We start from the raw sequence: 16,381 nt of genomic DNA, 5'->3' as shown, positions 1-16,381 counted from the left end.
TCATTCCAAGCGCGTAGTACAGTGCTCTGCCCATAGTAAGCGCTCAATAAATACTATTGAATGAATGAACGAATTCTCACCATCCTCACTGTCAACAGTCCTCTAGACTGTAAGCTCCTTGTGGGCAGGGAACGTTTCTCTCAACACGGTTATACTGTACTCTCCCAAGGGTTTTGCACAGTGCTCTGCGCACAGTAAGTGCTCATTAAATACGAGTAATTGGTTCTTGCTCACACACTCGCTCTTGACTTTATCTCCCTTCCATTAACATTCAGCAGATCACTGCTCTCTCAAATCTCTTCTGAAATCGGATCTTCTCCCGGGGGCCTTTCCCGTCCAATCTTTCATCTCCCTATCATATTATCCCCGCTACTGCCACCTCGGCCCTTCAGCACGGAGTCAGAAGGACCTGGGTTCTAATCCCAACTCCAATACTTGTCTGCTGCATGACCCTGGGAAAGTCACTTCACTTCTCCGGGACCTCAGTTTCCTCATCTGTAAAATGAGGAATAAGATGGTGAGCCCTGTGCGAGATAGGGAATGGGTGCACCCTGATTAGCTTGGATCTACCCCAATGCTTAGAACAGTGCCTGGCACATAGTGAGTACCTAACAAGTACCATAAAAAAGCATCACTTTTCGTCCCAACGTAGCAGTTAGGTATATATCCTTGCACTTTGTTGCTTCCCCTTCAACCTGTAGTTAATTTAATGTCAATTTCCCACTCTAGATTATAGATATCTTGAGGGTAGGGCACGTGTTCATTACTTCTATTTTACTTTCTCACTCTGTGCAGAGTAAGTAACCGATAAATGCTTTTGATTACTTGATTGATTGATAGAACACAGTCAATTGATCGAGGGGTCCTCGATGGCAGGAAATTTGACAGGACTTCTGGACAAGTCACCAGCCTTTCTGTCTCAAAGAGCAGAGTTGAACAATAACCAATCCCCCAGGGACTTTAGGAGAGGATTAAGTAGATTTAAATTGTGATGAAGTCCCCGGAGAGGGAGATCCAGGGCACTTGCCTGTCTAACACGTAATAATAACTATCTTTTCCCAAATATTTCCACATTAGATTTTTGGAATGAATTATTCCTTCTTCAGTTTATTGATCTTTTAAATTTAATTAATGAAGAACCTGGAAGGAGTGAAGGAGTCCAGAGCAGAGAAGTTCACAAACGGGCTGTAAGGAAATAGTCTTCTCTGGGGGTCTTCAGGTGGTTTATTTTTCTTGGGGGTGTCTGGGGATAGTGCTAGCCTTCAGCTAAAAGGTTTTGTATAGTCCTAAGTCTCTTTTGGAAACAATCATCAAAGTGTGCAAAGTGGCTTCACAGTCTAATCAATCAATCAGTCATATCTATTGAGCACTTACTGCGTGCAGAGCACCGTACTAAGCATTTGAGAGAGTACAAAATAACAGAGTCGGTAGACCCGTTCCCTTCCCACAACGAGCTTACAGTCTATAGGAGGAGACAGACATGACTATAAATAAATTACAGACATGGACATATTTTCCTTGCGACTTGTCTTATGTCATTGAGTCGTCTCTGACCCATAGAGACCCTCTCTCTCTGGGGAGAGATATTTTCACATCTCTCCCAGAACGCCTCACCTCCATCTGCAGTCGTTCTGGTAGTGGATCCAGGGAGTTTTCTTGGGAAAAATCCGGAAGTGGTTGACCATCGTCTCCTTCCTCTCAGTAAACTCGAGTTCCCACCCTCAACTCTCTCCTGTGTGGCTGCTGCCCAGCACAGGGGATTTGTAGCAGATTGCCTTCCATTCGCTGACCACGGCCCAAGCTAGGATTGGAATGGATAGGCTGCTGCTTGACTCTCCGTCTCATAGTCGAGACTGGTAGAAGACCGGGAACTCTCCAGGCACGACCCTGAGAGGGGCTTTGTGGCTTAGGGAGGGGTGAATGAAGGGAGCAAATCAGGATGATGCAGAAGGGAGTGAGCAAAGAGGAAATGAGGTCTTAGTCAGGTCTCTTGGGGGAGACGTGCCTTCGAAAAAGGTTCTGAAGGTGGGGAGAGTAATCAGGTATGGAGAGGGAGGGCATTCCAGGCCAGAGGAAGGATGTGGGCGAGAGGTCGGCGGTGAGATAGACAAGATGGAGGTACAGTTGGCATCAGAGGAGTGAAGTGTCTAAGGGGCAGAGAGACTGGGTACCTCATCCCCACCTTACAGATGAGGAAATCGAGGCCCAGAGAGGTTAAATGACTTGCCCGAGGTCACAACAGCTGGCAAGTGGTGGAGTCAAGTCTAGCACCCAGTGCCAGGTTCTTCTCACTAGGCCAACCTGCTTCCCTGTTGGACTAAGTGTTTCAGGCAAAGGAAGGAAGAAGGTTAAATGTCCATGCCTCTCTTGGCTTTGGCTTCAGGTCAGCGATGCTCTCCCCAGCTGCCATTGTCAGGGGTTTGTACCATATCGTGGCTTCACATGTGACCAGATAAAGGATAAGCGCGTAGTACAGTGCTCTGCACACAGTAAGCACTTACTGTGACTGAGTAAAGGAGCTGCTTCCCCTCTCAGGGTCGCACCTGGAGAGTTTCTAGTACTCTTCCGGTCCCGACTACGGGAGGGAGAGTCAAGCAGAGGCCTGTCCATTCCATTCCTGGCTTACCATTGGCTGGCAAGTGGCAGGCCATCTGCTACAAGTCAAAACTCACCTGGGCTGGGCAGCAGCGGTCTGCGAGGGAGTCAAGGGCGGACACTCAAGTTTAGTGCACGAAAGGAGGCGACGGTAAACCACTTCCGGATTTTGACCAAGTAAAACTCTCTGGATCCACTACCAGAACGACTGCAGATGGAGGTGGGGCATTCTGGGAGAGCTGTGTCCATGACGTCGCTATGGGTCTATGACTCGACAGCATAAGAAAATCACAACAAAGGAGCTGCTTGGCCATATAAAGGGGTTAAGTCACTGTCAATCCATGGTCTTTATCCAGACTTACTGTGTGCAGAGACATCTCTACATGGATGTCCTCCCGTCCCCTCAAACTTAACATATCTAAAGCAGAACTCCTTATCTTCCCACCCAAACCTTCCCCTTGACTTTCCCGTCACCATAGACAGCGCCACCATCTTCCTTTCTCACAAGCCCGAAACATTGGCTTTATATTCGACTCCTCTCTCATTTGACCCCCATATTCATTCCATCACTGAATTCTGTGGTTCGACCTTCACAACGTCACTAAAATCCACCCTTTCCTCTCCATCCAAACTGCTATCACGTTAATCCAAGCACTTATCCTATCCTACCTTGATTCTTACATCAGCCTCCTCCTTGCCCTCCCTGCCTCCTGCCTCTCTCCATTTCAGTCCATACTTCACTCTGCTGACAACCCACAGCACTTAAGTACATATCTGTAATTTCATTTATCTATATTAATGTCAGTCTCCCTGTCTAGACTGTAAGCTGCTTATGGACAGGGAGCCTGTCTGCCAACTTTGTTGTACAGAACTCTCCCAAACACTAAATACAGTGCTCCTCACATAGTAAGTTAAGCAGAGAAAAAACATGGCCTAGTGGATAGAGCAGGGGGCTGGGAGTCGGAAAGTCATGGGTTCTAATCCCAGCTCCGCCACTTGTCTGCCATGTGACCTCGGACAAGTCACTTCACTTCTCTGGGCCTCAGTTACCTCGCCTGGTAAAATGGGGATTGAGACTGCGAGCCCCAGATGGGACAAGGACTGGGTCCAACCCGATTAGCTTGTATCCTCCCCAGTGCTTAATAGAGTGCCTGGCACATTGAAAATGCTTAAAAATACCACAATTATTATTATTAATAAAATAAAAAAGGAGGTGCCTACCTGAGGTGAATGTCACCGATGTGTTTCACAGAGTAGTCAAGTTCTGCCGTACAGGAGAGAGCTCCAGGTCTGAGGATGACACCCTCTCGGGAGAGCACGAGATCCAGATTGAAGGGGTTCGCCCAGCCCTAGAAGCGGTGGAACTGGAGGATGGGACAGCAGTGCCGAAGGACTTCGCCAAACCCACCGATGGTGAGTAAAGAGACAACCGGAAGCTAATAATAATGATGACGACGGTACCAGATAAGTGCTTACCTTGTGCCGAGGACTGTTCTAAGCGCTGGGGTAGGCACAAATTAATCAGGTTGGAATAGAAGCTGTGGGATGCTATTAAACCAGGCTCCTTCCGGGGGCCGTTTAGAGCTGTTAGTTGTCCTCTACCATCTGAGCGCTGTGGGAGAATGATGGAGTCTCCTGTCGGGAACCAGGGATGAGTTGAGGGGGGATCCTTGTATTTTTTTTCATGGTATTTACTAAGCGCTTACTATGTGCCTGGCACTCTACTAAGCACTTGGGGAGATATAAGCTAATCAGTTTGGACAAGGCCCACATAATAATAATAATGGTATTTGTTAAGCACTCACTATGTGCCAGTCACTGTTCTAAGCACTGGAGTAGATACAAGGGAATCAGGTTGTCCCACATGGGGCTCACAGTCTTAATCCCCATTTTAGAGATGAGGTAACTGAGGTGCAGGGAAGTGAAGTGACTTGCCCAAAGTCACCCAGCTGACAAGTGGCGGAGCCTGGTTTAGAACCCATGACCTCTGACACCCAAGCCCGGGGTCTTTCCACTAATGTACGCTGCTTCCCACGTGGGGCTCCCAGTGTTAATTTCCATTTTAGAGATGAGGGAACTGAGGCCCAGAGAAATAAAGTGACTTGCCACTTGTCAGCTGTGTGACTGTGGGCAAGTCACTTAATTTCTCTGTGCCTCAATTACCTCATCTGTAAAATGGGGATTAACTGTGAGCCTCACGTGGGACAACCGGATTACCCTGTATCTACCCCAGTGCTTAGAACAGTGCTCTGCACATAGTAAGCGCTTAACAAATACCAACTTTTTTTTTTTTAAATACAGCAGGCAAGAGGCGGAGGTGGGATTAAACGTCAGGTCCTTTTGGCTCCCAGACCCGGCCTCTATCCACCAGGTCACATTGCTTCCCAGCTGGTTAGTTGTTCTGTACCATCTGAGCACTGAGGAAGGGTGATGGAGTCTCCTGTCAGGAACCACTGCTGAGCTACAGGGGTCCATACAGGGACCTCCATGAAGACAGTAAAGATTTGTGTCTTTCTTGGGTTGGGAATGGTCTCCGGCGACCGAGGAGTTCGTCGCTATCTCTGCCGGTTGTTTGGCACAGAACTGGACCCGACTATTGGCACGGAAAAGCAGTGTGGCCTAGTGGACAGAGCATGGGCCTGGGAGTCAGAGGACCTGGGTTCTAATCCCGGCTCCGCGACCTGTCTGCCGTGTGGCTTCTGGCAAGTCACTTCACTTCTCTGAGTCTCAGATCCCTCATCTGTAAAATGGAGATTTAGACTGTGAACCCTGTGTGGGACAGGGACTTTGTCCAACCTAATTACCTTCTATCTACCCCAGCACTTAGTACAGTGTCTGGCACATAATAAGCAACAAATACTTGTTGTGTGACCTTGGGCAAGTCACTTCATTTCTCCAGGCCTGAGTTTCCTCACCTTTAAAACAGAGATAAAACATATGTTCTCCCTCCCCCTTACACTGTGAGCCCCTTGGGGAACAGGGACCGCATCCGAGCTGATTTTAACTATTTCAGCGCTTAGCAGATAGTAACCACTCGATGAAGTGCACCATTTTTTATCATTATTGTGCCACCCGATCCAGTTTTCTTCTACTGCTGCTGGACAAAACCAGTCCAAGCATTAGCACAGCCTGGAACCCAGGGATAATAAGCAGCGTGGCTCGGTGGAAAGAGTACGGGCTTGAGAGCCAGAGGTCATAGGTTCGAATCCCCGCTCTGCCACCTGTCAGCTGTGTGACTGTGGGCAAGTCACTTCACTTCTCTGTGCCGCAGCTACCTCATCTGTAAAATGGGGATTAACTGTGAGCCTCATGTGGGACAAGCTGATTATCCTGTATCTACCCCAGTGCTTAGAACAGTGCTCTGCATATAGTCAGCGCTTAACAAATACCAACATTATTATTATTATAAGCCCTCTTTCAACACAAATAGATAAGAGAGAGAGGGAGAAGACCTGTTGATTAGGGAACATGGCAGGATGGGAAATCATGAGATCAGAGGTGTCAGTCATAGTTTGACAATTAAGCAGGGTAGCCTAATAGAAAGAGCACCAGCCCAGGATGCGTAAGGACCTCGGTTCTAATACCAGCTAATACTTGTCTGCTGTGGGACTTTGAGCAAGTCACCTCACTTCTCTCTGCCCCAGCTGTGTCATCTGCAAGTGGGGATTAAGATTGTGAGTCCCACATGGGGAAGAGACTCTGTCCAACCTGAGAAACCTGGCCAGTACTTAGTGCAGTAACTGGCTCGTAGTAAGCGCTTAACAAATACCATTATAAAAAAAAAATCATGAAGACTATCGATTCCAACCAAGAAAGGAGAATGCAAAAGGCCCACCTGGGCCAGGGGGCCTTCTGTCCTTTCCTGAACCCTTCAGTCCAAGGTGGGGGGGGCTCTTCTTTTCACTGACTTCCCCACAGTCTCACAAAGCTTACACACTAGACGAAATCACCAACTCCTTTCTCTCATTTCCAGATACTTTCATGGTGGAAGATGCGGTGGAAGCTATTGGATTTGGAAAGTTTCAGTGGAAGCTCTCCATCCTCACTGGATTAGCCTGGGCAAGTATTTGTTCATTCAATCGCACTTATTGAGCGCTTACTGTATGAAGAGCACTGTACTAAGAGCTTGAGAGAGTACAATACAACAACAGAGACACATTCCCTCCACATACAGTCCATCTATCAATTTAGATGTGTATCTATCTATCTAGATGTCTAGATGTGTATCTAGATGTGAGAAGCAGCATGGCTCATTGGAAAGATCCCGGGCTTGGGAATCAGAGGTCATGGATTAGAATCCTGGTTCCGTCATTTGACAGCTGTGTGACTTTGGGCAAGTCACTTAACTTCTCTGGGCCTCGGTTACCTCATCTGGAAAATGGATATTAAGACTGTGAGCCCTACGTGGGACAACTTGATCACCTTGTATCCCCCCAGCACTTAGAACAGTGCTTTGCACAGAGTAAATGCTTAACCAATGCCACCATTATTATTATTATTCCGAGAGAGCTGCATCTATGTAGTAGCTTTTCGTGTTAGAAAATCCACCACTGATGGTGAAATTCACCCGTGTGTGTACGTGTGACTGAGAAGGCCAGAATCCTGGTCACATCAGGCACACAAAATGGCTGACCCTTGTCATGTTGTTATGGTTATTCTTTGAAGTGCCTGGCTCTGCTTTAGCTTTTCCCTCCTTGTCTCTCATTCTTTCCCAAGTTTTTGCTTGAAAAGCGATAGCAGTGAGCCACTCTAGACAACTGACTCCCAGTTTTCAGCAAGGAAGCAACACTGCCTAGGCTTTGTTTTACTATGTCCTTAAAACAATTTCTCTGCCATCCTGGCTTTTGATTTCCCAATTTCAGCTCTCCAATCTGCAGATGTTAGAGTATCCTGTTGCCGCTCATTCTTTCTATTTGTTCCCACCCAGGGTAGCGATGTTGAGGGGAGCCTAGCTTAGAAACCATGTGATTTTGTATCTTTTGTGTTGCTCAGAAGGAATCCTGTACCGTTCCAAGGTACCTCCATGTTCTAGGGAGGAGGAAGCAGCGAGGCCCAATAGAACATAGACCTGGGAGTCAGAGGGCCTGGATTCTAATCCCGACTCTGCCACTTGCTTGCTTTGTGACCTTGGGCAAGCCAGTAAACTTCTCTGCACTTCAGTTTCTTCAGCTGAAAAGTGGGGATTCAATCCCTGTTCTCCCTCCTGCTTTAGACTGTGAGCCTCTTGTGGGACGGAGACTGAGTCTGACTTGATTAACTTTATCAATCAATCAATCATTGGTATTTATTGGGCACTTACTAAAAAACCATTTAAAAAATAAGGAAATGTCTCCCTCGTACGATGAGCAGTGTCTAAGCTTTGCCTCTCGTTACCTTAGTGGCTTCACCTAAGATACTAGCAGATCAGGGTCCGGTTTTTTAAGGATATTTGTTAAGTGCTTATTCTGTGCGGGGCACTGTACTAAACACTGGGGTAGATACAAGGTAATACAAGGTTGGACATAGTCTGTTTCCCACATAGGGCTCACAGTCTTAATCTCCATTTTACAGATAAGGTAACTGAGGCAAAGAGAAGTGAAGTGACTTGCCCAGGGTCACACAGCAGACAAGTGGCAGACCAGGATTAGATCCCAGATCTCCTGACTTCCAGGCCCGTGATTTATCCACTAGACCACAATGCTTCTACCTCGGGGGGGGGGGTCCTTTCGGACAGGGAACCGGTCTACCAAATCTGTTATATTGTACCCTCCCTAGCGCTCTGGTCACAGCAAGCACTCAATCAATACCATTGATTTATTGATTAGGGGGACCAGAGATGAGTGTATCTGGTCACATCAGGAGAAGGTGTGGAAGCTTTTCCTTTAATGGCAGGTAATGGACATGACGTTTCATCCATCCTTCTCTCAGCGGGAGGACTTAATCTTGAACCTATTTCTCTCACCTGTCTCTGCCACAGTGCTGAGAGGTAGAGGGGGAATTTTGAAGCAGCTGAGGGTAAAGCAGTGTCAGGCGGCTTGGTGGTTTGTTAACCACCCTCTGATTTTCTGTTTTTCTCCCTTGCAGATGGCGGATGCGATGGAAATGATGATTCTAAGTATCCTAGCCCCTCAGCTCCACTGTGAGTGGAGACTCCCCAGCTGGCAGGTCGCCTTGCTCACCTCGGTAGGAAGCTTTGCTCCATCTCACCTACCTCACCATTGACCGCTCGCCCACGTCCTCCCTCCGGCCTGGAACTCCCTCCCCCTCCAAATACAGCAGAACGCCACTCTCCCCACTTTCTAAACAGCAGGGCTTAGTGGATGGAACCCTGGCCTGGGAGTCAGAAGGACCGGGTTCTAATCCTGGCTCCGCCACTTGTCTGCTAAGTGACCTTGGGCAAGTCACTCCATTTCTCTGGGCCTCAGTTACCTCATCTGTCAAATGGGGACTAAAGCTGTAAGCTTTAGTAAGCTATGAGACATGGACTGTGTCCAACCTGATTACCTTGTATCTACTCCAGGGTATAGTAGTGAGTAGCGCCTGCCACATAGTAAGCGCTTAACAAATTCCGTAATAAAAAGTAAAGATAAAGTCTATTAGATTGTCCTCCTGTCTCAGTCTTCCTAGGGATAAATGGTCGCTAATCCCATTGTCTCTGGGTCCCTGGGATACCGACGATTAACCTAGAAGAATCATCAGCATCCAAGAGAAATTCAGCCAGAGGACTCGGCTCTTACTGACGGGATACAAATCTGTGTCTTTGTGTCTTTCTCAGTGGGAATAAAAAGCTGAATGTAAGGGTGCGGGTGAGACTTTCTGCCTTGCCAAACTTCAGAATGGAAACTCTCTATGATATAGGAGGGGCCTCTTATATGGTACTCTCCCAGGAGCTTTAGTACAGTGCTATGTATGTAGTAAGCACTCAGTAAATACAATCGAATGAATGAATTCATGTTTTACCACTGGCCCTATCTGCAGACATGGTAATCCCTGAAAGGCTTCCATTCCCCAAACATCTTTGTTTCGCTCCTCTTTCGGGTCATCTCCTTGTTCTACAAGAATGAAAACGCACTTTGAAGCTCATTCGGGGGAAAGATATCCATAGAGACACTGGACTTTCAAACTTCTGAGACACAGACGAGAAAACTTCAGTCAGGGGCAAGGAACCCATCTACCATCTCTGTTAAATTGTAGTCTCCCAAGTGCTTAGTACAGTGCTCTGCACACAGTACACACTCACTAAATACCATGGATTGATTCAGTGTTTCATTGCGGAGGTTAACGTGTTTCAGTGAAAAATCATACCGAAAATTGTCCTACTCTATCCTCGTCTCACTGTCATTATTGTTCTGCGTGTTTGTCGAGGCCCACGGTCAGATACTGTCCATAATGCAAACCTGAAACATTTTTCCTCTGACAGAAAATACGTACTTATCAATAACAAGAGGTAACACGTTCCCCTAATCTCTCATCAACATCTCAAAGATCCAGACAATTTCATATTCTGGGAAAGAAATAAACATCTCTGCAAAATTTTCAAAAGTTCCACTCTCTACTATGCAGCATTTAAAGCTTCTAGAGACTTAAGAAGAGGGGCCTGAACATTTCGAGTTCCTGAGCTCCCTTCTTTCTTTATCTCTTTCAGGGAAATGCTGTTTTCTCTTCTTTCTTACAGATCTTCTCCTCTGTCCCCTCTGTCTTTCAGGTGGTGTTTGTGGGAATGATGTCAAGTTCGACTCTTTGGGGAAACATTTCTGACCAGTATGGGAGAAAAACAGTAAGGCGGCCCTCATTTCCTCCTCTCCCACTCTCTTCTATGTCACTCTGACATTTGAATTTGCTCCTTTTATTCACCCCCCTGGCCCCTAGGCCCCACAGCACTTATGTCCATCTCTGTAATTTAGTTATTTCTATTAATGTCTTTTATCCCCTCTGGACTGTAAGCTCATGGTGGGCAGGGAACGTGTCTGTTTTTTGTTGTATTGTACTCTACCAAGGACTTAGTACACAGTAAATGCCCAATAAATATGATTTGACTGCCTGACTGACATTAACTAAGTCTATAGATTCAGTACCGTGTGCTCTCCTGGCTCTAATTCATACCTGTGTGCTCTCTCCCAGTGCTAGTCTATCAGTGATATTTACTGAGCATTTACTGTATGCAGAGCACAGTGCTCTGCACATAGTAAGCACTTGATAAATGCTATTACTGCTACTCTCCTCTATGATGATGATAATGATGATGTGGATGGTAAGTGCTTACCATGTAGCCAAGCTCTTGGGTAGAATCAAGATCATCAGATTGGACACAGTTCCCATCCCACATGGGACTCACAGTCAAAAAGGAAGAATGGATAGCTTATCCCCATTTCACAGATGAGGACAAAGCCACAGATAGGTTAACTGACTTGCTCAAAGTCTCACAACAACGGAAAGAACCCGGGCCTAGGAGTCAGAGGACCTGGGTTCTAATCCCAGCTGTGCCAGTTATCTGCTCTGTGATTTTTTGCAAGTCACTTCACTTCTCTGTGCCTCAGTTTCCTCATCTGTAAAATGGGGATTAGATGCTACTCCCACCTACTTAGGCCATGAACCCCCATGTGGGATGGGGACTGTGTCCAACCTGATTATCTCATACCTACTCCAGTGCTTAGTAGTGTCTGGTACATAGTAAGGGCTTAACAAATACCTCATTTCTAATTTATATCTCTGGGCTGTGATAAAAGGAAGAGATGACAATTTCTAGCAACAGTTTCAGTGATATCGGTTACCTTTTTTTAAGGGTATCTGTTAAGATGCCGCATGGCCTAGTGGATAGAGCATAAGCCTGAGAGTCAGAAGGATTTGGGTTCTAATCTGCCTCTGCCAATTCTCAAGTGTGTGACCTTGGGCAAGTCATTTCGCTTCTGGGCCTCAGTTCCCTCATCTGTAAAATGGGGATGAAGACTGTGAGCCCTATGCAGGACAGGGACTGTGTCCAACCTGATTAGGCTGCATTCACCTCAGCACTTATTGAAGAGCCTGACACACAGTAAGTGCTTAATAAATACCATTAGGAAGCACAGTTTCGCCTGGCATAATAGTCTGTTCTGTCTTCTTGTTCTGTTCTTGACACTACAGGGGTTAAAAATCAGCGTGTTCTGGACTCTGTACTATGGGATTCTCAGCGCCTTCGCCCCGGTATATAGCTGGATCCTGGTGCTCAGAGGCCTGGTGGGATTTGGGATAGGAGGAGTCCCTCAGTCGTAAGTAAATAATCCCATTAAAAATTCTCCTTTGTGGGTGAAGGATGTGGTAATGGGGTCATTGGCTCTGGCCCAGTCTTTGTTTCCCCGAAGAAGCTGGGCAGAATGATTTGAGAGCCGGAAAAGATTTCTGAAGAGAGAGCTGAAAACTGGGCGTCAGTGGCAGGGGACACACCAGCATGGCGCACTGACGTCAGGAAGGGAGCCGCTCCCTTTGACCAAAACCTTCAGAAGGACTTGAGTTCTAATTCTGCCTCGGCCACTTGTCTGCTGTGTGACCTTGGGCGAGTCACTTAACTTCTCTGGGCCTCAGGTACCTCTTCTGTAAAAATGGGGATTGAGACCATGAGCCCCATGTGGGACACGGACCGTGCCCAAACCCGATTAGCTTGTACCTACCCCGGTGCTTAGTAAGATGCCTGGCACATAGAAAGCACTAAAATGGAAGGAGAGAAAAGAAGGCAAGAGAGAAAACAATGCCAGGTGCCACAAATATTAAATACTGGAAGTCGACAAGGGCAAACTTTTTGTGTGTCCACTGTGGCCGAGACTGTGGCTCGCCTATCGGCCTTTTCAGTCACACCCACCCTGATAGGCAAAATTCACCATCAGTGGTTTCTTCCAATGGACTAGAGAAGTGGCATGGTGCAGAGGATAGAGCACCGGCCTGGGAGCCAGAAGGTCATGGCTTCTAATCTTGGCTCGGCCACTTGCTTGCTGTGGGACCTAGGGCAAGTCACTGCACTTCCCTGGGTCTCAGTTATCTCCTCTGTAAAATGGGGATTGAGACTGTGAGCCTCATGTGGAAAAGGGACTGTGACCAACCTCATTTGCTTGTATCCACCCCACTGCTTGTACAGTGCCTGGCACAAAGTAAGCGCTTAAAAAATACCACAGTTATTATTATCATTATTATTATTAATACATAGAGTGGAAAGAGTTCAGAAATGGGGGTCAGGAAACCCAGCTTCCACTTCTCCCCACTTTCAAAGGCTTGTTATTATCTCATCCTCAAGAACCTCCAGTGTGTTGACCTATCCTCCTCCACATCAAACAGAGTTTCCTTCCCAATGCCTTTAAGGCCCTCTGTCAACTCTCCCCACCCTACTCTACCTCACTGATTTTCTAATAATAATTGTGGTACTTGTTAAGCGCTTATTATGGACCAGTAGAGTACAAAGTACAGGGGTAGATACAGATAATGGGGTTGGACACAGTACCTGTCCCACATAGGGCTAACGGTCTTAATTCCCATGAGGAAACAGAGGCCCAGAAAAGTGAAGTGACTTGCCCAGGGTTGCAGAGCAAGCAAGTGGCAGAGCTGGGATTCGAACCAGGTCCTCCGACTCGAAGGCCCGGGCTCTATCCACTACGCTATGGTGCTTCTCAGTTTTCTGTTCTACGTTTCCGTTCTGGCAAAGCAGTGATGAGGTCACGTGTCCTCTTCTGGAAGCACCTAGCACGCTGGCAGGAAATCAAATCTTTGAGAGCGGATCATTGCAATATGACTGTTAAACAAATTTATGTGCAGATTAAGCCTGCCAAATGTTTACTGGGGCTTCACGTTTCATTGCTCATTCCTGTGGCTCTTAATCTGATTATAATAATCATGGCATTTGGTACCAGATTCCTGCTAGTTGAGCTCCTGGCTTCTTTCCTCTTCTCTCTCTTCTCTCCACCCTCTCTCTTTGCTCTCTCTCTCTCTCTCTCTTCTCTCTCTCCCACTCTCTCTCTGTCTCTCTCCTGAAAACAATCACATTTTCCCCAGGGATGTTTGGTTCAAGACACTCCCCCTCCCGGAAGGTGACCCTGGTTCTCATTTGGCCAGTCCATCAAATTTAAACATCCGAAACCCTCTACTTAGCCCCTACTTTACCTATCTGTTCTAAATGCAGTGTCGCCTAGTGAGAAGTAACCTGGCCTAGTGGATAGATCCCGGGCGTGGGAGTCAGAAGGACCTGGCTTCTAATCCTGGCTCTGTCACTTGTCTGCTGGGTCTTGGGCACGTCACTTCACTTCTTTGGACCTCAGTGACCTCATCTGTAAAATGGATATTAAGACTGTGAAGCCCCACATGGGACATGGTCTATGTCCAACCTGATTACCTTGTAATTATCCCAGCCCTTAGTAGAGTGCTTGGTACATAGTAAGCACTTAACAAACAACATAAACAATCACTATGATCTTTCATCCCAGCTTTTGTCTGGATTTTGTCTTCACAGACAAAAAATACCCTCCACTGTGTCGTCATGTTTAACACTTGCAGCTCCTAGTGCTGTTTTCTCTTTTGCCGCCTCATCTCCCATTTCTTCCCAAGCTTCTCCTCCAAGAGAGCCGCTCCTACCTTGATTGCAGTGTGCCATGCTGGTCTATTCTCGGCAGTTTTCGGCTGGGATATGTAGCAGTGTCTGCTGAGGCTTTTGTTTCCCGTGGCTCTAAAATGCCCATCTCCTCGCCAGGTCCCGGCTTCCCCATTTCAGCTCTCTGTAGGGCAGTTGTTTGGGTCTCAAGCCTTCTTTCCATCTCCTCCAGCATATCTGTGTTCAGGTAAACGTAGTAACCACTGTTTAGAGAGCTGACAGGTTTACAGTGCTAGGCAGCCTGTCTCGCAAAGCGTGTCGTTGGCAAGGGATTGTGGTTGGTTCATTGTGAACTGTCACCATTAATGAAAAACAAGTCAAAGGTCAGATGCTTCTGACAGCGCGAGGCCGCACACCTGCTCCGCCTTTAGTGGGTCCTCAGAAAATATTGATCATGAGGATGTTTGTCTTCAGTGGAACAGATTTATGCATATAAGCATGGGGGTTTTAAGCTGTTTGGCTCATCTTGGGACCAAGAGCCGAAGCCCCTCCCCATCTAGTATCCCACACAGCTTTTTTCCCCCCGGGGAATCAGTCATTGGAGAGAAACAAGTAGCCATAAGAGGCTACTGACCCCATATGGGACCAAAAGGATTTTACCTTAGTTTTCCAGGGCTCCAACTCTACCAACTCCAAGAGAAGCAGCGTGGCTCAATGAATAGGGCAGGGGCCTGGCAGTCAGAAGGTCATGGGTTCTAATCCCGGCTCCTCCTCTTGTCTGCTGTGTGACCTGGGGAAAGTCACTTCATTTCTCTTTGCCTCAGTTACCTCATCTGTAAAGTGGGGGTTTGACTGTGAGCCCCACGTGGGACAGGGACTGTGTCCTACCCCATTAGCTTGTATTCACTCCCAAGCTTAGTACAGTGCCTGGCACTGTAACTTAAGTAAGTGCTTAACAAATACCATTATTATTATTATTGTTGTTATTATTAACTCCTTGGCATTATACCTTCCCAAGTGCCTAGTTCTGGGCTGTATAGACAATAAGCACTCCATAAATCCCTCTGATGGACTGAGCTGCCCGAGGAGTGAATGAGCCTAGAAGGAAAGAATCAATTGAGAAAAAGAAACCGCTCTTCTTTAAATCAAGCCTGTGGCGGTGGCTGCTGGAATGCCAACTTTATCACCGTACCTCCACCTTCTCTATCTTCTTGCCGACCTCTCACGCACATCCTGCCTCTGGCCTGGAAGGCCCCCCTCGTCATATCGGATGGGCAATTACTCTCCCCATCGTTAAAACCTTACCGAAAGCCCATCTCCTCCAAGAGGACTTCTCTGACTAAGCCCTCATTTCCTCTTCTCCCACTCCCTTCTGCATCATCCTTGCTCTAGGATTCGCTCCCTTTATTCACCCCTCCCTCAGCCCCACAGTCCTTTATGTCCACATCTGTAATTGATTTATTTCTATTAATGTCTGTCTCCCCCTCTAGACAGTAAGCTCGCTGTGGGCAGGAAATATGTCTGTTTATTGTTCTATTGTCCTCTCCCAAGCACTCAGTCCAGTGCTCTGCACACAATAAGCCCTCAATAAATGCGATCGGTGATCGGTCGATTGATTGATTGAAGCTGCGGAATTTCAGGCCCTGGGGGCTTTCTGTGTCTCCACGTTCAAAGATTACTGCTTCCTCTAACCATTTGGATGCAGAGAGGAGGTACGTGATTCCCATTTACTTTAACAGAGGAAATAAACTGAATATCCAGGCTGTCTGATACCTTTGATTTGCTCGGAATGCTAATCCCCACCACTTTTTTGTCTGTATCTGTTTTCCGAAGGGTCACCTTGTATGCCGAATTCCTCCCAATGAAAGCCAGAGGCAAATGCATTTTGCTGATAGAGGTAAGGACCCGTTCTGAAACCCTGGGGCTAATACTAGCGACTCACCACTGACCTAGCCCTCTCATTGCCAGCTGACAGGTGATGTGGGCAAATCCGTGACAGGTGATGGTGATGGTGAGGGTCAATCCCCACGCCCCCGCCCCCCCCCCCGCGGCTCTTCGGAGAGGCAACATAGCCCAGTGGAAAGAGCTCGGGGCTATTTTCTTCCTTCTCCAACCAAACTGCTCCCTAGCTGATTCAAGCACTCATCAGATCCCGTCTCGACTGCTGCATCAGCCTACTCTCTGCCTTCCTGACTCCTGCCTCTCTCAACTTCCATCCACACTTCATTCTGCTGCCAGATCATTTTTCTGAAAAATCATTCG

The 16,381-nt window shown here is 47.2% G+C and overlaps 2 protein-coding genes across 2 annotated transcripts in view; one reads left to right on the top strand and one right to left on the bottom strand.

The window, feature by feature from the left end:
* USP30 (ubiquitin specific peptidase 30) overlaps positions 1–3,888 on the bottom strand; it is a 36,805-nt gene extending 32,917 nt beyond the window's left edge. The window contains exon 1 of the mRNA XM_029049304.2: positions 3,817–3,888. The gene's annotated coding sequence lies outside the window, so the exon portion shown is untranslated. The remainder of the gene's footprint in view (positions 1–3,816) is intronic.
* The window catches only part of LOC100076768 (SV2 related protein), a 43,587-nt gene that overhangs the window by 3,441 nt on the left and 23,765 nt on the right, over positions 1–16,381 (top strand). The window contains exons 2-7 of the mRNA XM_029049303.1: positions 3,848–4,008; positions 6,569–6,654; positions 8,659–8,757; positions 10,280–10,351; positions 11,695–11,819; positions 15,953–16,016. Of these exons, the coding sequence (XP_028905136.1) occupies positions 3,848–4,008; positions 6,569–6,654; positions 8,659–8,757; positions 10,280–10,351; positions 11,695–11,819; positions 15,953–16,016 (607 nt within the window). The remainder of the gene's footprint in view (positions 1–3,847; positions 4,009–6,568; positions 6,655–8,658; positions 8,758–10,279; positions 10,352–11,694; positions 11,820–15,952; positions 16,017–16,381) is intronic.

The sequence above is a fragment of the Ornithorhynchus anatinus genome, chromosome 21 (genome assembly GCF_004115215.2).
Source record: "Ornithorhynchus anatinus isolate Pmale09 chromosome 21, mOrnAna1.pri.v4, whole genome shotgun sequence".
In the NCBI taxonomy this organism is placed as follows: Eukaryota; Metazoa; Chordata; class Mammalia; order Monotremata; family Ornithorhynchidae; genus Ornithorhynchus; species Ornithorhynchus anatinus.
Note: the sequence above shows the minus strand (reverse complement) of the source record. Positions and strands in the feature narration are given on the sequence as shown.